We start from the raw sequence: 23,757 nt of genomic DNA on the forward strand, positions 1-23,757 counted from the left end.
CTGGCATCCTTTTCATTATATGCCATAGACACCGACAATGTTGAGAATTATAAAACACAACCTTGATTGCATTGCTTTATCTTGATATGTAATTATGGCACTCAGTGCATTTCTATACATGCATGCTTTCCAAGTACGAAACAACCAAATAAATGAAATAGCATCCTCATTTGATTGTAATCCACATCCAAATAAAATTGAGTGCTTGTGGTGGTTTACACCCACAAAAGGTGCAAAAAGCATGTCATACTTATTTGTCAAGTAGGTTGTGTCAACTGTAACTATATCACCAAATTCTTCATAAGCTGCCCTACACCTTATATCAGCCCAAAATAAGTTCTTAATTCGAGATTTGTCATCTTCATATAAAAAAAACTTGAATTCTTTGCTTGCATCCGAACGAAATAATTATGGATTGCTTCAGTATTTCTAGTATCAAGTCGTATTCTTTTTTTCTTATCAATGTAGTTTCTATAATAATATTTTTCCAAAAATGGCACATTATCGTGACCCCCAACTTCCACAACAAAAGACTGATAATTCTTTACCAAACCAATCCTAGCTCGATCATTTAATTCAAGTTTCTTTCGTTCACCAATACTAATTCCCCTATTGTATGAGTAAAATTGTGAATTTTGTGGACTCAATCCATGATTATGCTCTAGTATAATAGAATTGAACTTACATTTCCCATCTCCAAAAATGGTAGCATTAACCTTAGCTTTGCACACATTTATCATCATTGGATTCAGATTGAGGTAATTTTGTTTTTGGGGTCTTATAATTCTTGCTCGCTAACACAATCAGGTAACAAATCTTAAATTCCCAAATGATCGTGATGCTCTCTTTATAATTCCAAAGCCTTCTTGTTTCCCTTATTGTTTATAGTACTCAAAAATGATGTCCAATGAAACAAAATGCATTCCAACTTCAAGTGCTTGCATCTTGATCACATTATAATCTATGAAATTGAAAACAATAAAGGTGTGTTTGATTGCATTACCTAGAATTTAATTCTAAGTAATATTGTCTAGAAAATAAAAATTATCTCACCCCCTTGAAAAATGAATTCTATGGAAAGAAGCTTTAAATGGTTAGTTGTACCATACATATTTTTCTATAAAAAAATTAAGAGTGTTTGATTGTTTTCCATAGAAAATGTGTAATAATTACATATTTTCCATAGAAAATGTGTATAATCAAACACACTCTAATTGTTTACATTACCGCATGACAAAAAATTGTATGTATATGTGAGAGAAAATCAATCCACAAGAGAGCTTGTTTATAGTTTTTAAAGTACATGCAAATATATTGTAGACAACTGAAATTAAATTGAGGAAGTGATTTTTAGTCAAGAAATTAAATTGAGCTAGTACTTTACAACATCTTCTAAGTTGGATTAATTTCTACAAACAAATTTGAAAACCTAATAGACTACTATAATAGACTTACTCACCCATTATGCCACAAAATCTCACGACCAATTGTTTTTGAGCATGACCCAGCTATGCCAAGAATCTTATGGTTTCAAGTTCTTGTTAAAAATTTGACAAATTACAAAGAAACTTTATTGTTTTCAAGACATAAAGGCGTATTAGGACTAACTAAATTATGAATATCATAAAACTTTTCTTTCAAAACATAAACAATGATGATTTTTCAAGACAAATTGTAAAAAACTTATAATGCATGTTAGAATCGTACTAACCAAATATAACATGATGGAATCATTGGATGACCATAATCGATGAAAATCCTTTTTGACGGGTGGAGTTAGTCGTTCAATACTAGATACAATTGGAGGTGATTTTGACTGCTTATCGTGGTGGAAAGCAATCGACGTAGTCAAGAGGTGAGTTGTGGTGGCAATCGACGATTCCAATGGATTTTATCAACGACACATGTGCAAAGGAAATTTTATCATAGAATAGAGAGAGAGAGAAGATTGGTATGAAAGAATGGAAATCGACATAATGGCGAGAGAAAAGTTGGAGAGACGTTTTCTCTTTTTCTGAGTCTATTTTTTCTTTCTTTTATAATAAATGAGAAGTCCAACTAGATGAGGGTCCTGTCACGTGAGCTGCCATATCTGTTGATGATTGTTATTAGTCATGACCTATAACATTACTCTATAAATACATCAAGTTTAGTGAGATTAATGAGATTGTGAATACCGTCCTAATATAATATTATAAAATTTGATATTTTTGAGTTCATTTACAATCTTTTATAATGTTTGAGGGAAATTAACATGAGGCAATGTGTCACAAGTTGTCTAAATATCCCCAAGAATAAATGCATTGTCTAACCTTGCTTCAAATAAGTCTAATTCTTTTTTTTTATTTTAATTAAGAAAAGGCTCAAATGGATAAGATCAAAGGAAAAAAAAAATCAATAATGAAGAGATTGAATGCACTGACTTCCAAGAATGCCCATCTGTCTCATATCCTTCAAGAATCTCTTGATATCCCTTTCCCCAGATTACATAAAAACAGAAGTAAATTACCCTAATCACCACGTTTGGGTAAAAAGGTTAGGATATTTTTGGCTTTATAATTACATATTCCCTCTTTATTTTTATCATGTAGATATTAAAAATTTTAATGTGACAAATATATGTTTACATTTTATCTCATTTTTTATTTCTTTATAATAAATATTTATTATTTATCGACCTTTTTACAATTCGATAATAATTTAGTTATCATCGAATTAAGAAGAAAAAATAAATTAATAAACTATTAATTCTAGTTAATTTGTCAAATAAGGAATACAAATAAAAAGATAAGAAAAGGAAAGGAGATGATATTTTTTCATTAATAATTTTGACAGAGAAAAATATACTAAAAAATTACTTTCATTTTTTAAATAATCATAATTTTCTTTATATATATATAATTTTTTTGCCAAGGGCGTTGAGGTAATTTACATTAGAAAGAAACACAAAATAAAGAACGGGAAATGAACAGTTACCGCCTCTCCATCTGATGCGTCTTCTTCTTCGCTCACAGTATCCACAGCCTCATGTTTGTCTGAAATACTGAAAATCCCTCGAATTTCTGCAGCCATAAATCGCCGACGAATCTTCTCAGGGTGAAGCTCTATCCGTTTTTTTTGCTTCGTTTGCAAGTACACTGGATTCGTATGTGTGGGCATTGTCATGGATTGTTCTTGATTCGATTGTACGGGCAGAGGGTTTTACAATCGTCGCTGCCGAGGGATTTCGAAATACAGTTGTAATTAGGTGAATTTCGCGCTTTCCTTTGCCTAGTTTGTGTTGATTTTTGGGATTTTGTTGAGGGCGTGATATGTGTGTTGTAGCGGAAGGGGTTGATTTGGAGATTTAGTGATGGTGTCTGCGATTGACCCTGTGGAGTCCTTCTTTAATTCGATTCAGGTTGTTAAGGATGTGCTTTCTCCGCTTGAATCTGGTATAAGGAAGGCAGCAAAAGACCTGGACCGTAGTTGGCCGGGCTCCAAGAAACGGGCCAATAACAGCCTTGAAGTGGGGGTTGGAGCTAACAGTGGGAACAAGGGTCAGATTTTTTCTGTGAGCAAGAAGTGTTGTAAATGTGTGGTTAATGATGAGAGGATGAAGGTTTTGTCAGTAAGGGTTCCGATCAAGGCTTTCTTGGGAATTTGTTCGCAAAATTGTGGGAGTTGTAATGGACATAAGATTGACACTTCAGAGAAAGGTTTGAAACATGAGGTTGGTAATGAGGATGGGACTTGCTCGAGTTGCTTCAAGTTTGCAGTCAGGTGGTCATTGTTCTTTAATGGTTTTGTTCAGGCTTTTCCTGCTCCTTTTAAATCAAGTAAAAAGCAGTCCATCAAAACAGGTGACAAGGACAAGATTCATACATATTCTTGTGCCCATGCATCCAAACCAAGGGTTTCACGAGAAGTGAAGAAAATGGAATCAACAGGCCAGTTTGTTACCACATCGCAGAATGAGGGTTTAAAACATAAAGAAGGAAATAATTCATCAATTGAAGGCTTTATAGCGTTTGTAGCTTTTGTTTGCAACCAATTAACTCAAAATCTTCACAAGTTTGATTTAAATGTCCAAGAAAGAGAACACATCGGCTGTGATTCGACTCCTCCTCCTTGTCTTTCCAATCAGTTCGATCATTTGAGAGCAGCAATAAGTATCTTGGAAGGTAAAAGAGCAGATGTTAATGGGTTTCTGGGTAATTTGAGGTTTGCAAGGGTGGGAGGTGTGCCATCAAGTATAATGGGAGTTTCTTCTATTAAAGAAGAGGGTGATGAGGCTGTTACCAACAATGGAGACACCAGCGGTAGTTCTCCACAGAAACATGCTAATGGATTACTTAGTATTCCATTGTCAAATGTTGAGCGTTTGAGGTCTACGCTATCAACAGTTTCATTGACTGAACTAATTGAGCTTGTACCCTATTTAGGGCGACATTCCAAAGACCATCCTGACAAGAAGAAGCTATTCTCAGTCCAAGATTTTTTCAGATACACCGAATCTGAAGGTATATCTCTCAAGTAGATTGGCAACTGCATTATTTAAAGTTTACTGATGCAGCAGACCTTTTTGAGTGAAAATCTCTTTCACTTGTTCTCTCTATGTGGCTTCTTATTTAATGTATAATTTTCGTGTACTATTTTTACCTCCGTCAGTAGCAATGTTGACTGATGATTATTTATCAGGCCATGTTATAATTGTATGGGATAATAAACTTATGCAGTATGCTTGTCTGAAAAAGAAGAAACAATAACTAAAACATTTTGGATTGCAATCCGATATGGTTGGTTGTGCTTGAAGCCAGAGCTTCACAATGGATAAGAAGAAAATGCGAGAGAGAAAAAGAACCTTGCTGATTTTATTGCATAGAAATGAAAAACAATACAGAAACTGAAATGAATCTAAGTTTATACATACTTAGCTTTAACTGCCTAACAGCCTTACAATGTTTATAACAAATACAACAGAATAATGGTAACATTAATTCACTACAACAACAAGCATATCACCAGGACTACTATCGGCATCTTATTAGACATCAATTCTTTTCACATTCCCCCTCAAATCATACTCCATAGCAGATGACAAAGAATTGAGCTGTGGACTGTCTGAAGTAGCAACATGACTGTGATACATAGGTGACAGCTTGAGACCAAGCTTGTTGCATGGGAACAAAAACCTTTCCTTTGACAATCCTTTAGTGAAAATATCAACCAGCAGATGAAGAGTGGGAACATATTGAATTTCAACATCACCATTTTCTACTTTCTCTCGAACAAAATGCACATCAATCTCAATGTTCTAGTACGAGAGTGAAACACTGGATTCTTAGCTATACTTTTGGCTATTAGGTTTGTGGAAGAACATTTTACTTGAGTTTATTTGTAATCATGTTGTTGTTAGTTAGCTGTTGTAATGTTATATATATGTGTTATTGATTGTATTGTTATAAGAGTTAGTGGTTTTAGTTAGGCGGTTTGACAATTTGGCATTTAGGCTCGCTGAGTTTATAAACTCAGTAGTTCCTTCTCCCTCTTGAATCTTTTCTTATCATTTTTCAGTCAGTGAATTACACGAGAGTTCTTTCTTTTCTCTCTCACTGTGATCTTTTGTGCCCTAGCTTTCTTTTCGTTTCCCTAGTTTTTCTGTTACAAGGTTATCACACCATAGGATTGGAGTATGAACACATGGATAACCTAACTTAGAAAATAGAGACTTAAGCTACAAAACCTCAGTCACCCCCTATGCTACAACCCTATACTCAGCTTCACCAACAGATCTGGCCACCATAGATTGTTTCCTTGAGCCCCAAACCAATAAGTTATTGCTAAGGAAGACACATAATCCACTGGTAGATCGTCTAGTAATCTTACAACCCGCATGATCAGCATCAGCACACACGGTTAATGACAAATCACTAGGAGGAGGAGCAAACAACAGGCCTAGACCAACAATCCCTTTAAGGTACAAGAGCAACCTTTTGCAGGCTAACTAGTGTTGCACCTTAGGAGATGACAAGAATTGGCCCAACTTATTCACTACAAATGCAATGTCTGGCCATGTATTTGTCAAATACTGAAGAGAACCAATGATGGTTCCATAGAGAGATGGCTTAGAGAACAAATCACCCTCATCAGTCAAAGAAATGCTCGGATTTATTGGAGTAGCACAAGGCTTGCAATCTTGCATTGCTGTCTTTTTCAATAGGTCCAAAGTGTATTTGGATTGAGTGAGATATATACCAGTAGAGTCTCTATAAGCTTCAAACCCTAGGAAGTAGTTAACAAATCCTAGAGTCTTAAGAGCAAAATGAGTGTCCAAATCTCGAATACAGGCTTGAAGAGCTATAGAATTAGACCTCGTGACAAGAATATCATCCACATACACCAAAACAAACACAACAAACTTGGAGGTTCTTTTAATAAACAGAGAAACATTAGAAACAACTCTTATGAAGCCCTAATCTTGCAAGGCAAACCTTAGTTTTGTGTACCAAGCTCTTGGAGCTTGTTTAAGACCATAAAGAAACTTTCCCAACTGACAAACATGAGAAGGAAATTGGGAATTTACAAAGCCTTAAGGCTGTGACATGAACACTTTTTCATTTAGATTCCCATTAAGAAAAGCATTGTTGACATTAACTTGCTGAATATTCCAGCCAAAAGTAATAGCCAAGGAAAACAAAACTCGGATAGTAGGAGCCTTGACAACAGGACTAAATGTTTCAACATAATCAATCCCAAGAGTTTGAAGGAAACCTTTAGCTACTAGCCGAGCTTTGTGCTTAAGAATAGATCCATCAGAATTGTATTTAACTCTAAACACCCACTTACTGTTAATAAGGTTCATATTTGAAGAAAAGGGAATGAGGTCCCATGTATGATTACGTTGAAGTGCAGAAAATTCTTCTTCTATAGCTCTAACCCAATTAGAATCAAAAAGAGCTTTATGAACAGAATTTGGTTCTAGGGAACTCACTAAGGCATAAGGAGAGGTGATAACAAGCTGCTTGGATTTGGATCTGGTGACCATAGGATGAACAGAAGGTGCTGGAACAACTTTATATTTAGGTAACTTGGATGAAATTGGCTGCTGATTAGAGTTAGTGGGTAAAGAATGAGCAAAAGAGGAATTAATGGGAAGAGAAGGAGATAAGGTGGGGATAGAGTAGCTGTGCTACTTGAGGAGTTGAAGGACTAGAAGAGAAGGAAGGAAGAGACTAAAGAAACGTAGTGGAATGACTATTAGAAACTGATTGAGACTGACAAGAAGGAGGAGGAGTTGGAAACAAAAGAGGAAAAGGATACTCCTCTATATTAAACTGCACATGTCTTGACACATAGACTTTTCTCGAAGGATACAAACACTTATATCCAGCTTGAACATGACTATAACCGAGAAACACACATTTGGTGGAGTGAAAATTGAATTTGTACTTGTTGGGTCGAAGATAAGGAAAACAACCATATCCAAAGGGCTGCAATTGCATATAATTGGTCTGTTTGTGGTAAAGAAGTTCAAAAAGGAGATTGAAACTTGAGAGGTGAGGCTGGTAATAGGTTTATGGTGTAGACAGCAATTTGAAATGCTTCTACCCAAAATTTTAAGGGCATGTGAGCATGGGTTAACAGTGTAAGACCCATCTTAGCTATGTGTTGATGTTTTCTTTCAGCTATACCATTTTGTTGGTGTGTATAAGGGTAAGTAAATTGAGGTTGAATGCCGTAGGTATGAAGATAAGGCAAAAAGGCTTTAAATTCTCCACTATTATCAGTTTGGAGATCCTTAAGTTTGGATTGATACTGTAATTCAACAAATTTGCAAAAAGTTTTAAAAAAGGTCAAGGCATTAGACTTTAGTTTCAAGGGATATAACTATATATACCTAGTGTAAGCATCAACAAAATGATATAATATCGATACCCCTCAGTGGAAATAACAGGAGAAGGACCCCACAAATCTGAATAAACCAACTCTAAAGGTTTCTTTGCTGTGATTTGACAATTAACAAAGTGAAGCTGATGTAATTTTCCTAATTTGCAAGAATCACAAAAGAAAACATCAGAACTAGAACAAGGAACATTGATTTTATTCAAAACGGATTGGAGTACATGAAAAGAAGGATGCCCTAATCTGGCACGCCATTGCTGACATACCCTGTTAACATGGGCTACATTTATGCTGGAAGACACATTAGAAGAGGACACACTGTGTCCTTTACATTTATTCAAAGAGGAAGAAACATTAGCAGCAAGATTTTTGGGCTTGACAGAAGACACAGCCTTGGAAACAGCATGAGCAAATCCTGGAGCCAGCTGGTAGAGCCCATCTTTAAGAATTCCTTGAAGTAGCACCAGCCTTGAATCCTTGTCCTTAATCACACAAGAATCATAATGAAACTTAACAATCACATTATGATCCCTAGTAAGCTGAGAAACACTAATAAGATTTTTCTTTATATTAGGAACACGAAGAACATTAGGTAAAGAAATGATGGAAGTGGGAGTAGTTTGAGTATACAATTGACTAAGCCCAATGTTAGAAATAGAAAGCTTCTTACCATTACCCATTGCAACTTTGTCACTGCCATTATATGGAGAATGAAGAGAAAGGTTGTTAAGGCTAGAAGTAATGTGGTTTGTAGCTCCAGAATCTACAAACCAAGAAGGTTCACCATGATAGGATGAAAAGGAAGAGGATTGAGACTAAGTCTCTAAAGGTTGAGTCAAATAGCCACAGTGAGCCTCGGGTGCAAACCCTATTTTAGTCAAGAAAGCTTCATTAGACTCATTGGGAGTAGCTATAAGTGCCTGTGGTTCAGACTGCAACATACTATCACTTCTGCCAAAGTTTGGACTTGAAGTGCGTTGGAAGTTTCTATCAAACCTATGATAGCATCTGTCCACAAAATGACCAGGCTTCCCACATAACTGACAATAAATTCTCCTCCCAGAAGACTTGCCACGACCTCTTCCTCCTCTATAACCACCTCCATGTGGAACAAAACCACCTCTATTAAGAAAATCTCCTCTATGAGAACCATTCCCATTTATAGACCGCTGAGATGCATTATTAACATGCATGGATGGCAGTACACCAGAATCAAAACCAAGAACAGATGAACTAGACATATTCTTTGCAGCAAGTCTTTGTTCATGCATCAGTAAAAGATATTGAACCTTCTCTATATTAATTTCATCCATCTGATAGGTAATAAGACTTACAACAGTCTTGTAGTCATTATTTAACCCATTGAGAATAGCCATCAACATATCTTTATCATTTAAAGGTTCTCCAATAGCAGCTATGGTCTTGATCTTCAAAATATAATCATTGACAAACAAATCATTCTTCTTTATAGATCGTAATTGTTGCTTCAATTGAAATGATTTAGCAACAGTTTGTTGAGAGTAAAGGTTTTCAAGAACGGTCCATACCTCGGCAGATGATTCACAATGAATCACTTGTGTAATAACCTCTTTCTCTATTGTAGAAAATAACCAGCCTAGCAACAACTGATCTGACCTGATCCAATTGAGGTATTCAGGATTGACAACCTGAGAATCTTGATTGGAGGTGGCTGAATCGGAGATGTAATTTGACGGTGGAAGAGATTTGTTGATGAAAGGCAGCAGATCAAACGCCCTAATTGTGGCCAAGATTTGTGCCTTCTAGAACAGATAATTTTCAGAATCTAACTTGATTGGTATAAAATTGAATGCCTTCGCCACTGCTGAGAAATCAGATTGTGAGGCCGATGACAGAGTGGACGAAGAATGAGGAAGAGAGAAAGAACTGAATTCAGGATTAGATACCATGAAGCAGGAGCTTCACGATGGATAAGAAGAAAATGCGAGAAAGAAAAAGAACCTTGCTGATTTTATTGCATAGAAATGAAAAACAATACAGAAACTGAAATGAAGCTAAGTTTATATATACTTAGCTTTAACCACCTAACAGCCTTACAATGTTTATAACAAATACAACTGAATAATGGTAACATTAATTCACTACAACAGCAAGCATATCACCAAGACTACTATTGGCAGCTTATTAGACATCAATTTCTTCCACAGTGCTAGCAAGACATCTTTTTTTATTTTTAGTTATACTTTCTTCAATTAATTATTGTTAGGAATGTAATTTGCACTAATGCAATTTATATGCTAGAGTTTCTAGCTGCCATCTGTTCCTGCATCACTCCGTTAAAATGTCTTATTCCTGCATGAACTCTGGCTATCATCTCACTTTTGAGGTGTTGCTTGCTAGGGTGTTGTTAGTTTTTGTTGTTGATTAAAGTTTCAACTGCCTATGAATGGTAAAAGTATTTTGAAATTGATGACCAGATTGGTAAACCACCTAACTTATTGAAGACTAGTTATTTACGTGGCGCAACTATGCTTGAGGTTTGCTTTCTAGTTTTGCTTGTTTCAAGGAGATCTCTGGTTGGAAAATTTAAATTCAACTAAGTGTTTGTCTTTTCAGAGTTACATTAAATGTGTACAAGAAAATAAAGATTATAGAATTATTGTTTTGTGTTGAGAAGCTAAAGAAACTAATGTTGTTACACGAGAAAAGAAAATATTATCCTAGAGAAGATGGATTATTATGATCATCCCAAGCCTTAATTCCACAAAGTGGGGTTGGCTATGTGAGTTTTAGCCCTCTAACCATCTCTATCCACACTCTACAGTCATATCTCTTGTAAGATCATCATGTCATGTGTCAATCCTAATTTTTTTGTATGGATTTTCCCCCAAATTGTCTTTGTTCCTCCTTTATGTTTTTTTTTGGCAATATACTTCTTTCGTTCCATCTACTGCCTCGCAGGTCCATTGAATGCCAAGCTTCATTACCTTCTCTTAGGTTTTGAATTCTTAAAGAGTGAACTTATTCTGTTGAAGGATTACACCTATATTTGTAAGCCACTGAGCATCTCTGAGTTCTACTGAATCTGGGATTTAGAAAACTTGAAACTTTGGAGCTGTGATTGGTGGAATTCTGGTAACTCAAAGCCCTAATATATGGGGAGCGTAGTGACTGAGTAAACCTACATTAAATCCTTGGACCAACATTACAATCTTCCCGTGGTTAACAGAATAGTGTTACCTCCTAAAACTCTGAGCATGTAAAATGGAATGTTAGTACAATTAATTGCACCATTTCGGAGGGTCTCAAGCAAAGGCCCATGTGAAATTCGTTAGGTGCTCCTTAAAATTCCTGCACCAAAGATTAGGGTAAGGAGACTGGAACAAACATTGATACCATTCAGTGTAAGTTTTATCTCCACTTCATTGTTATTGAAGGACTTCCTTCTTTGTTAAGCAATCAAGTTGAAATATATAAATAATGAAGAATATAAGTTTTCACTTCCATGTTTCTTCTTGTCTAGTTATATATCTAGTTGCTAGCTGCTCTGTCTCTGCATCAGCAATCTTTGATTTATTTGCTCTGTTCCCGTCAATGAGCTATAAATTCATATGCATTTCATGTAACTTATTGTTGCTTTGTGCTTTGAAGTTGTTTCTATAATATCACATTTTTATACATAAAATTTTCATTGGGGCAAAATATCATTTCGTTTGGGATGTAACCCTCTTAGCAATGCATTTTATTGCTTGACTATAGCAAAAAATGGCTAATGGTGATGCATTGATGTTTGAATGTAGTGTTAAATTTGTAAGGTTGATTGCATTTTTATGCATAGATGCGACTAAAGAAGTTAGTGAAAAATCAGAATCTTAGGATTGGATCATGGTCCATGGAACATTCCTTGATATGGAAATCTATAGAACTTGTAGATATGATGATTAGGAGAAGAATAATAATATTTTTCTCTAAAAGACGATGTCGGACCCCATCCTCTCTGGACTCAATCTCTTCACCCTTTTACTAGAATTGCAAGGAAAGTCAGACTCTATACTTCACAACTAGATTTTTACTCTTGATTTATCCTTGATAGTATAGCTGTGTGCGAAATTTATCCCAGTTATCAAGTAAACCCCTCAAGACGAACCCATACTGTTGGGTCTATTGTGCAATTAAACCCCAATTAACTCGAGCCATTTCTTTATTTTTTTTTCAATTCATGGTTTATCAAAGTTATTCGTCACTCTAGACCTTTTCCCCATCTTCCAAGACTAATGGGTCAATTATTCTTATTTGTTTATTATTTTAACTCTCTTATTAGTTATTTCAGCTTCAGGACAAAACTGGAAACAGATTTCCCTTTGTGGTTGACTGTTTTACTTCTCTCATTCAACTAGTCGATAAGTCTCCACAGGCCTGTCGACTGACAGAACATAAGTTCTTCAATTCACCCAATCTATCGATGATTTCTCAAGAATAGTCAACGGGCAGAATGCCTCATTCCCAATTTTTGGTTGGGGCTCACTGACTTTGATTTCTTTGTACTATTGGTCAGCTATTCGAAGAGGTTTGTTGACAGTCTATGAAGGCTGTTGACTGTTTGTGTTATACAGTTGACTATTTCATCCCTCATTTCAACAATTTATCTCCTGCTACAATTTTCTGATGGTTATCTTAGAATGTTAACTCTTGAGGCATCTTGTTTTTCTCACCAAGTACTTGAAGGTTATAATCCATCAATTTAGTAATATTTTTCAGGTAAGGTCCATCATCCAGTTCATGTTTAAGGTAAACAATATATCAGAGTTCTCTATGTCATCACATTTTCTGAAACGTAAACCATGAAACTGATTTTATTATACCCATTGAATTTCTAACTCCATTGCTGATGCTTCTACTGAACGACTTTCTACAATTATTGAAGATTTTCACAACAGATATAGTGACCAATAAGGCCTTACATGAGAATCCATACAACCCTTAAAAACTTAAACATGGAAGAACAATGATATTTTGCCATTTCTCAGTAAGACGTCTATTACAAGCCCCAAACAGTTTCCTCCTCACTACACATTTCAATACATGCTGAAAACTAATAAAAAACATGCCAACTAAACAGAACGTGTCATTTCACTTTCTTTCCAGCCTTCATATGAAGTCTACCACACACACTGAAATCTAGTCTGAACACAAGCAGAAGTACTCCTTTGCAAGAGCAGCTCAATTCCATGACAAGAATTCAAACACAAGCTCAAACATATGGTATTTAATTGTGCCAATATGCCAAACTACAGAATGTAGCAGGACTTTATTGCTGAACATCATCCTCAGGACTTACTCACCCCTGGCAATCAATCGGTGTTAGAAACAACCACATCACTTGAGCTATTAAGCCCAACAAGGAATCCCATGCCACTGGCACTCGCCCTCACATGCATTGATTCATACATACTCAGAACATGTTATTGCACAAGCATATGCATATCTCATGCATTGGCTAAGCTCTTGTGCTACACCATATACTTGGTATACTTTTTCCATATGTTCACACGTATAGCATGCTAAGTATCACCGAGCACACCTAATAGGCAAGTAACAATGCAATAATCAATCAGTGATAATGATATGCAAATGGTGTGTGGTGCAAAGACTAGTGCAAAAATAACACAACTGGTATGGTGAAGTATCTCTTACCTCTATCCTTCACTGATTTCCTGCTAGATTTGAGGTGGTTTAGGCCCTGTCTCTTCTCATTCCAACCCCTCTTCTTCTTCCTTGGAGGGATATTCATGCACCAGAAGGAATACACACTTAGAGGAGTTTCTTCTTTGCAATAGAGAGTGTTCTTTAAATGCCAAAAACTCACTCATGCACAGTGGTCTACTTGGTGTCTCTTAGCAAATGAGTATCTGAGACAAGCCTTTCTTCAGCAAAATACTCACGTATACAAATGACAAATAATGACAGGGAAATGGGGAATAACCATATCTGTGGACCACCTTTCACTTTGTCCATCAGTTTTCTTAGCAGGAGAATGCAACTTTTTATTTCTTCTCTTTTCATGCTGGAAGGACACTTGGAGAGCCTCTAGAAGAGAGTCCGTTGAGCCTCACACACATTTTCTACACATACACATCTTAATCATTTGGGCTTTATTTTCTCTTGGACCATTACACACATCTTAGTCCACTAACCATTATAGCTAATAAGCCCCCATTCCCCCCCCCCCCCCCTTTCCCTGGTGGTCCCCCTCACAACTCAGCCCAACTTCTGAAAGTTGACCAAAACTGTTTACAGTTTCTCTAAGTTGTTGATAAATCTACTGTGAACTGTCAACAGTCCTCATCTGACTGTTGAGAGTTTGCGCAACTTGGGGATTTCAACTTCAATCTAAAACTGTCAACCGGGAGCCATAACTGTTTTGACAATTTAGACCTTGTTTATGATCTTTTTACCGTTGCCTCATTCTAAGGGCTTCTCTCTATAATCCCCAAACACAAAATTTAACCATTATAGCCAAATTTATGGTATTTCAGATGTGTTCCCCATATCTTCAGTCCCAGTTGTAAAATATTCACTTTATCCCTAGGGTCAATTTATCCATTTTGGCCTTCTTGTTTTATACTTGTCCAGTTCATTCCAATCAACCCATTTATACTTAATTTTGGGTTTGGATTCTTCAAGGCTGTCACAAACAAGATGGGTTTGTCAAGGATAAAATGTTAGCTAAGTCAGGATATAAACTTTGATATATAGGGAAGGACCATGTGAGAAATTTATTGGGGATTATTATAGATAAGAATTTAAATAATGAAGGTTGTGGATGTCAAGAGGTTAGGAGATGGGATTATCATAGTTAAAGTTGTTTGAAAAGAAAAGATTATGAATATTGTTTGTGCATATGCGCTGCAAGTTGAATTGGAGAAGAGATAAAAGACAATTTTGGGAGGGCTAGAGAGGTTATTGTGAGGAATACCTTGAGTCAAGAAGTTCATTATAGGAGGCTAGTTTGAGAAACAAATGAGTTTGAAGATGTGCATAGAGGTCATGGATTTGGAGAAAGAAATTATGAGAAAAAAACCATTTTGGATTTTGCCATGGCACGTGATCTTCTTATATAGCTAATACTATTATCAAGAAATAGGATGAACATTTGATCACATATAAAAGTAGCTTACAGACTACCCAAATAACCTTATCTCTTATGAGGCAAAAGGATTGTTGCCTACTAAGGGTTGTAAAGTTATACCAGGAAAATGCCTAATCACTCAACATAAGCTTAGTTTTTTTAACTTTCATATCAAAAAATGGAGAAGGAAGGATGACAAGAAGTGAATCCCAAGAATCAAATGGTTGGATTAAAAGGGAAAAAAAGTTATAAAGTGTGATAGAAGGAATTGGATTGTAGAAGGTGAGACAACTCTAATGTGGAATGAAATGGCTACTACAGTTTGGAGTGTAATAAAAATTGTTCTAGAAGAGTGGAAAGGACTAACTCTGAAGTCTGAACCACAAGGATTCATGATGATGAAATAAGGAGATACACAAAAAGTCAAGGCCAAGAAAAGTTGCTACTGGACTTGGTATAGATGCGTCAATGGGGAAAATTTGAAAATGTATAGATTTGCTAAAAAGGAGGCAGATAAGGGCCATAAGTGAAGCAAGGTCAAAAAGTTTATGAAAACTTGTATAATCAACTTAAACAAAATGGATTTGATATATCAGTTGGCTTGAAGAGAGAAGAACAAAGGATTTTTACTAAGATGAAGTGTATAAAAATTAAGTTTTTGTTTGATGTTGCTGTGAAATTTCTGTTGTGAGAATCATGCATAAGTGCTTTTATAAGAATCACTTTTTATAGAAAGTAGCTTAGCATTTGGCCAGATCATTTGAAAATGCTTTTAAGTTGTTATATGTGTTTGCCTAGCAAATGAAAAAAAGTGCTTTTAACAATCAAATTACCAGAAAGGACATTGATAGATGTGCTTTTATAGATACTATTTTGATATAAAAAGTGGTTTCAACATTTAATGGAACATTTATTACATGTGTTTCACTAAAAACATATTTATGTTATATATAAATATTTTATGTATATATATGCGCACGTATATATATATATATATGTAAAAGTAGAGTGAAGGTGGTTGGCTAAGGGCTGAGTGCGCAGTTGGAACTCCATGGCTAAGGGTTTTTAACCCCTTGGGGGTTTCTTCAATCCCCAGTCATGGGGGAAGAACCCCCATCATTGGGGGCCCCCTAGCCATGTGCATTCTACCCCCATGGCAAGTCAGCCTTCATATCTACAACAACAACAACAACATATTGATGTGGTCACCAATCAAGACCCGACCCAAAGCTGACTCTCGACCACGCCGGAACAATATTTTAATACTTCTTAAGTTTTTAGAATTCTACTTGATTTAGGATTCAATTTCATATTTCTACTTGATTTAGGATTCTACTTCATGTTGGATTAAGATTTATTTCTATTAGGATTTTAGTTGGATTTTGTTTTCCAAATATTAGATGGATTTGGATTAGCCAAATACTATAAATATGCCTAGGATCTAGAGTTTGTAATCAAGTTTTTCTTAATCAAATTTCAGCAACCTATTTAGGTTTTCTTAGCAAAACAGTTTTGTTTTTGCGTCTTCTTGAAAGCCAAGCTTCGGCCATTGAAGTTTGCTCTTTCAAGTGTTTATTTTGGTGTGTTTTCTTCACACTTGTGCTACACGAAACAGTTTTGTTTTTGCGTCTTCTTGAAAGCCAAGCTTCGGCCATTGAAGTTTGCTCTTTCAAGTGTTTATTTTGGTGTGTTTTCTTCACACTTGCGCTACACGCTGCGTCACATATCCAGCCTTTATCCCACTATGTGGGGTCGGTTACATGAATTCTAGACTTCCATGTATTTCTATCTTTTGTCATATCTTCATTGAGATTTATACACTGCATATCAAACTTTAATGTCTCCCTCAAAGTCTTCTTAGGTCTGCCTCTACCTCTTTTTTTGATTAATTGTTCCATTTCATCAACTCTCCTCACAGGAGCGTCTCTTGGTCTCCTTCTCATATGACCAAACTATCTTAGTCTAGTCTCTCTCATCTTCTCCTCTATTGGCACTACTCCTATCTTATTACGAATAATTTCATTTCTAATTTTATCTTTTCTTGTATAGCCGCACATCCATCTTAACATCCTCATCTCCGCTACACTCGTCTTTTGCTCATGTTGGTATTTGATTGCCCAACATTCTGAGCCGTACAACAAAATTGGTCTTATAACTGTCCTATAGAATTTTCCTTTCAATTTTAATAGGATTTTATCATCACATAACACCCCGATGCATTTCTCCATTTTAGCCAACCTACCTTAATTCTATGTGTGACATCCTCGTGAATTTCTCCATCTTTTTGAATCACTAATCCCAAATATCGAAAATGGTCTTTTCTTTGTAAGATTTGGTCTTCCAATTTTATTATAACATCCTCCATTCTTGCATTCTTACTAAATTTATATTCCATATATTATGTTTTCTTTCTGCTTAATTTAAATCCCTTAGATTCTAGATTGTTTTTCCATAACTCAAGCTTAGTGTTCACTCATTCTTTTGTTTCATCCACCAACACTATGTCGTTTGCAAATAGTATACACCATGGCACATCTGTCTGAATATCTTTAGTGAGTTCATCCATTACTAAAGCAAATAAGTATGGACTTAGTGCAGAACCTTGATGCAATCCTATTGTAATTTTAAACGGTTCAGTATCCCCTCCGCATGTTCTGACCCTTATCTTTGCACCATGATACATGTCCTTAAGGGCTTGTATATAGGCTATTCGGACTCCTTTCTTCTCTAAAACCCTCCATAATACTTCTGTAGGGACTCTATCATAGGCCTTTTCTAGATCTATAAACACCATATGTAGGTCCTTCTGATGATCCCGATACCTTTCCATTAGGCGCCTCAGTAGGTATATAGCTTCTATTGTTGACCTACCGGGCATGAAACCAAACTGATTTTCTGAGACCTCTGTTTCTTTTCTGAGCCTCTGCTCTATTACTCTCTCCTAGAGTTTCATGGTATGACTCATTAACTTAATTCCTCTGTAATTTTCACAGTTTTGAACATCTCATTTGTTCTTATATATAGGGACCAAAGTACTCTTCCTCCACTCATCTGGCATCTTTTTTAATTTAAGAATCGCGTTAAATAATTTCGTTAGCCAGGAGATACCCTCTTCTCCCATGCATTTCCATGCTTCTATTAGTATATTATCTGGTCCCACCGCCTTATGATTTTTCATCTTTTTTAATGCTTGCTTTATTTCATTTGGACTTATGCGTCGATAAAATGTATAGCTCACGTTCCCTTCGGAGTTACTAAGATGTCCCAACCTAACTCTTGTGTCGCCATCATCATTGAATAATTTTGTGAAATACTCCTTTCATCTCTCCTTAATCGCTCCCTCATTCACTAATACATTTTGATTTTCATCTTTTATGCATTTCACTTGATTTAAATCCCTTGCTTTTCTTTCTCTTGCTTTAGCTAATTTATATATATCCCTTTCTCCATCTTTTGTATCAAGTCGTTTATATAAATTCTCGTATGCTTTTGACCTTGCTTCACTAACAGCTTTTTTTTGCTGCCTTTTTTGATTCTTTATAATTTTTTTGATTTTCTTCATTGTTGCACTGATATACAGCCTTATAACAATTTTTCTTATTTTTAATTTTCAATTGCACTTCTTCATTCCACCACCAGACTCCTTAAGGTTAAGGGCTCTACCATTTGTCTCTCCAAGCACTACCTTTGCTGTGTTTCTCAGGGCATTAGCCATTTCTCTCCACATTTGGTTTGTTTGTCATTCTCCATTCCATTCTCTTCTACCCCTTAATTTTTCTTTGAAGATTAGTTGTTTCTCCCCTTTTAAATCCCACCACCTGATTCTTGGATTTTGTTTTATGTGATTTTTTCTTTTCCAATTTCTTACTTGGACGTCAAGTACTAGAAGTCTATGTTGAGTAGTCAAACACTCTCCTGGTATCACCTTACAATCCCTATAACATACCCGGTTCTCTTGTCTTATGAGGAAGTAATCTATTTGGGTGCTTGATGTGACATTTTTATATGTGATTAAGTGTTCGTCCCGTTTTTTGAACCTAGTATTGGTTATGATGAGCCCATGTGTCATTGCAAAATCTAGAATAGACTTACCCTCATTATTAATTTCCCCGAATCCATACCCTCCATGTACCTCTCTATAGCCGTTTCCGTCTCTACCCACGTGACCATTTAAGTCACCTCTTATAATCACTTTCTTTCATTTTGGTATCATTTGTATGAGTCCTTCTAGGTCCTCCCGGAATTTTGCTTTTATCTCCTCACCTAACCCCGCCTGTGGTGCATATGTATTAAAGATATTCATAGTCATTCTTCCTAGAATAACCTTCACCATAATAATCCTATCCCCTATTCTCTTTACATCCACTACCTCATCTACTAAGCTTTTATCCATAATGATCCCCACTCCATTTTTTGCTCGATCATTTTCTGTGTACCATATTTTATATCCATTTTCTGACAAAGTTTTTGCTTTTTTCCCTACCCATCTCGTCTCTTGAAGGCACATAATATTAATCTTTCTCCTAATCATCACATCTACCACTTCCATAGCTTTGCCTGTTAATGTTTCTATGTTCCATGACCCAATCCTTAATCTATAATTTTGTTTTTGGCTTTGACTTTGAATTTGATTTTGTTTTTTATTTTGATTTTGTTTTTGGTTTTGGTTTTGATTTTGATTTTGATTTTGATTTTGATGTTGGACTAACTTCTTTACCCACATCCATCCAAGTAAATGCGGGAACCCTTGCTCATTTGTCACTACATCCGGGCGCCGATGCAGCGGCCCTAGCTCACTTGACACTACACGCAGGCAGTGTAGCGCGTCGCTATGAAGGGTTACGTCCACGCCCAAACGTTTTTTCATAATTTGTCTAGAGTTCATGTTTTGGATCCGACTAAGTTTTACATTGGCTGTCGGCTACCTAACACAACCCTCCTCCTTCATATCTAATTTTTTAAAATTTATATATATGCACACATAAAATATTTTTTTAAAGAGGACAATAGTTGTAAATTTAAATGTTTATTGAGGTTGATTTTGTCCATTAATAATTTAATTTTCTGCTTTTGCTTTAGCTGTACAGCAGAAGCAGGAATTTTGGCCAAACAGTTAAAAAAACTGGACATAAGCGCCTTTGTTATAAAAGAGTGCTTTTCTTCTTCACCCCATGGCTAAACAGGCACTAAGACCAAAAGTTTTTGATAAATGGGGGGGGGGGGGTTAAGGAAAGATGGAAGAAAGAAGTATTTGTCGAAACTATTCCATTCAATATGGAGACACAAATATACCTTGTGACTTCTTACTAATTTTGGAAATGATAAGAATTATTTGTTTAATAGATGTTTTTGTTTGGAATAAGTGAAAAAAAGCTATAATAAAGATGAATAGTAGAGCAGTTGGATTGGATAATATCCTGATAGAAGTATGAAAATGCATGGGAGGAGGAGGCATTTTGTGGTTAATGAAATTGTTTAATGTGATTCTTAAATTGAAGAGGATGCCTGGCAAATGGAGAAGGAACAGAACAAAGGAGATATTTAATGTTGTAGCAATTACAGTTGATCCCTAATGAGTCACACTGGAATTTTGAGAGAGGATGATTGAGCAAGAGTTAAGAAGAGAAACGAGTTGTCTAAAAATCAATTTGCTTTTGTGCCTGGTGGGTCAACAGGGCAGGCCATATATTTGTTGGGGTGTTTGAAGGAAAGCTCTAAAAGTAAACAGCATGATTTACATATGAGGTGTATAGATTTAGAAAAAGTTTATGATGAATTCCCTAGAGAAGTCTTATGTAGAGTTTTAGCGAAGAAAGGAGTCCAAGTTAGTTATATAGAGGTTACTAAAGATATGTATCGTGGAGTGGAAATATGTATTAGAACTAAGGCTTTTTCAATTGCAATTAGATTATAATAAGGATTTACATTGAGCCCTTATCCCTTTGCTCTAGTGACGGATGAACTCACTAAATCCATCCAAAGAATTGATGCCGTGATGGGTACTGATTGTGTGTGAGATAAAATAAGGTGTGAATGCTATGGTCAAGATATGGAAGGACACCTTAGAATCCAAAAGGCTTCTAGCTGAGCAGATTGAAACATGAATTTATGAAATGTAAGTTTAGCAAGAATAGAAGTATGGATGATGTTATGGTAACACTTGAAGATCAAGTCATTCCAAGAAAAAAATCAATTTAGATATTTTGGATCTATTGTTCAAAAAGATAGGAGATAGTTGAGGATGTTACTCACATAATTTGGGATGGTTAAAATGGAGAAGTATGTTTGACCTTTTATATGACAAAAAATCTTATCAAAGCTAAAAAGAAATTTTTTATCAGATGGCTGTAAGGCCAACTCTTCTCTATGACAGAATATTGGGCAGTAAAACATCAACATGAGCATAATAGAAATGGAGATGTTATGGTGGATGTGGGAGTATACAAGAAACAATTGAACTATAAATGAGATTATATAAGGGTGGACAATTGAACTATAAATGAGATTATATAAGGGTGGAGTGGTTTCTATTGAAGATATGATAAATGAGACATGATTAAGATTGTTTTTTCTTGTGAGAAGAAGACTGATAGATAATATTGTGAGGATTGTAGGTGGAATGGAAGGAGATAGAGGAAGACCAAGAAAAACTTCTTGTTAAACTCTTAGGCATGATATGCATTGTTATAATGGCCTTATAGAAGATATGGCCATAGATATAGATGATTGGTGAGCTCTCATGTAGTTGACCCACCTAGTAGGAGTAAGGCTTGATATGTTGTTGTTATTATTATTTTTCCTTAACCAATTCTTCTGATCTATTGTGCTTCTTGGTATGAAAGAAGGAAAAGAAAGCTGGAACTTTTTTCTGCTCTTACGTTTATCATTCCAAGCACAGGTGTTGTCCCTTACTCACCTGCCCTTCCAATGTATTTTTCTTTGTTGATCTTCACCATAAAATAGGATAAGAACAGTGATTGGATTCATTTTACGCCGATGACCTTTTTGTTTTCTTGCATTATATGAAGATATATTCAGCTTCTAAATCTTGCATGCTTACAGGAAGGAGGTTCTTTGAGGAGCTGGATAGAGATGGTGATAGCCAAGTCACTTTAGAAGATCTTGAAGTTGCTATTAGTAAGCGAAAACTGCCTCGGAGATATGCACGTGAATTCATGCAGCGTACTAGAAGTAATTTGTTTTCAAAGTCATTTGGTTGGAAACAATTTTTGTCACTGATGGAACAAAAGGAACCAACCATTCTTCGAGCTTATACTACTCTTTGTTTGAGCAAATCTGGGACACTACAAAAGAGCGAAATATTGGCATCTCTGAAAAATGCTGGACTTCCAGCAAACGAGGACAACGCTGTTGCCATGATGAGGTTTCTGAATGCAGACACAGAAGAATCTATCTCTTATGGACATTTTCGGAACTTTATGCTCCTGCTTCCATCTGATCGACTTCAAGAAGATCCTCGGTGAGATATTTTTGTTAGTTTGAATAGGACAAAATTTGAGAATAATCTTTTGATGTCTGAAAGGTGTTTGATCTGTTACTTAGAATGGAAAGATTGGAGAAGAAGTTTGTTTGTCCAAGAATTCAGCGCTCCTTTTTGGTGGTTTCTAGTGAAGTGGCAGCATTTCTCATTATTTGGGTCATTAATTCTTTATAGCTTTATTTATGAATCTTGTGATAAGATTAGGAAACAATGGCGAGCTATTCTCAGTTACTGGCAAGGAACTGGTTGGACATCTTTTATCTGGTAGGAATTTTAATCTCATCTAGTATCACATTGTGCGTGTAAAAAATGATCATAAATAACAAAAAGGTCAAAATAGTGCATGATAGGAAGCATTAACACTTCATTTTGAGTATTCTACTTGTTGGAAGATGCAGGTATCTGTATTAAATATGCCAAATGGTGTGCCCTACTTTTTACTATCATTTTGTTTTAAAAACTTTCAGCATATGCCACCCACTATTGAACATACGATGACATGTCAATGAGTTGGAAATCCTGAGGATTCAATATGATCTGGTTTTTAGAACATTGTTTGGGGCAAAATTTAATTAAGCTTAATTACAATTGGACAAAAATATTTAGTTCTTCTTTTTGTATTATGAATAATAATTATATATTTAATATTATGGACATAAGAGTATCTTTATATTGGATTAGTAGTATTTAATGTTATTAAAGTTGGAATGGATCTTTATATTGGATTAGTGGCACTTTTTCTATACTTTTTGGTTATTGTGCTCGTAAATGTTAAAAGAAAGAAGTATTTCCATGACTCTTACCACATCATTAAAATATATCCACCACTTTAAAATAAAGGGCATGCCCAGTGAAAGAGGATCCCCACTTCGCCGGGGTCGAGGGAGGGTTGTTTTGTGTGCAAACTTACCCTTGCATTTAGCGGAGGTTGTTTGCATGGACCATGAGTTGAACTTCTGACTTTAGAGTCACTTGCTACCAAAGGCTCACCTTCTAAACATTTCTAACTATGTGCGGTCAAGTATATGAATTCTAGTTTGCTAATCATTTCTATTTATGACATCTTTTGTAAGGCCTTTATAACTCATATCATGCCTAAGAGTATCCCATCATTTTTTCTTGATCTTCCTCTACCTATTTTGCTAAAGACTTGTCCCATTCTATCCATTCTTCTTACATGAGCCTCTATTTGTCCCTCTAAACATTACTATTAAATATAAAAAACAGTATTCTTTTGCTCTATCCCTAGATGCGTGTAGGTCTT

The 23,757-nt window shown here is 35.7% G+C and overlaps 1 protein-coding gene across 4 annotated transcripts in view; it reads left to right on the top strand.

The window, feature by feature from the left end:
* The first annotated feature begins 2,972 nt into the window (after nucleotides 1–2,972).
* LOC127806380 (uncharacterized) overlaps nucleotides 2,973–23,757 on the top strand; it is a 50,749-nt gene continuing 29,964 nt past the window's right edge. For 3 of the 4 annotated variants that reach the window (XM_052343620.1, XM_052343617.1, XM_052343619.1), the window contains exons 1-2: nucleotides 2,973–4,502; nucleotides 22,055–22,472. In XM_052343620.1, the coding sequence (XP_052199580.1) occupies nucleotides 3,353–4,502; nucleotides 22,055–22,472 (1,568 nt within the window). In that variant the 5' untranslated portion in view covers nucleotides 2,973–3,352. The remainder of the gene's footprint in view (nucleotides 4,503–22,054; nucleotides 22,473–23,757) is intronic. The other variant, XM_052343621.1, reaches the window with a different exon arrangement.

This window comes from Diospyros lotus, chromosome 7 (assembly GCF_014633365.1).
Source record: "Diospyros lotus cultivar Yz01 chromosome 7, ASM1463336v1, whole genome shotgun sequence".
NCBI lineage: Eukaryota > Viridiplantae > Streptophyta > Magnoliopsida > Ericales > Ebenaceae > Diospyros > Diospyros lotus.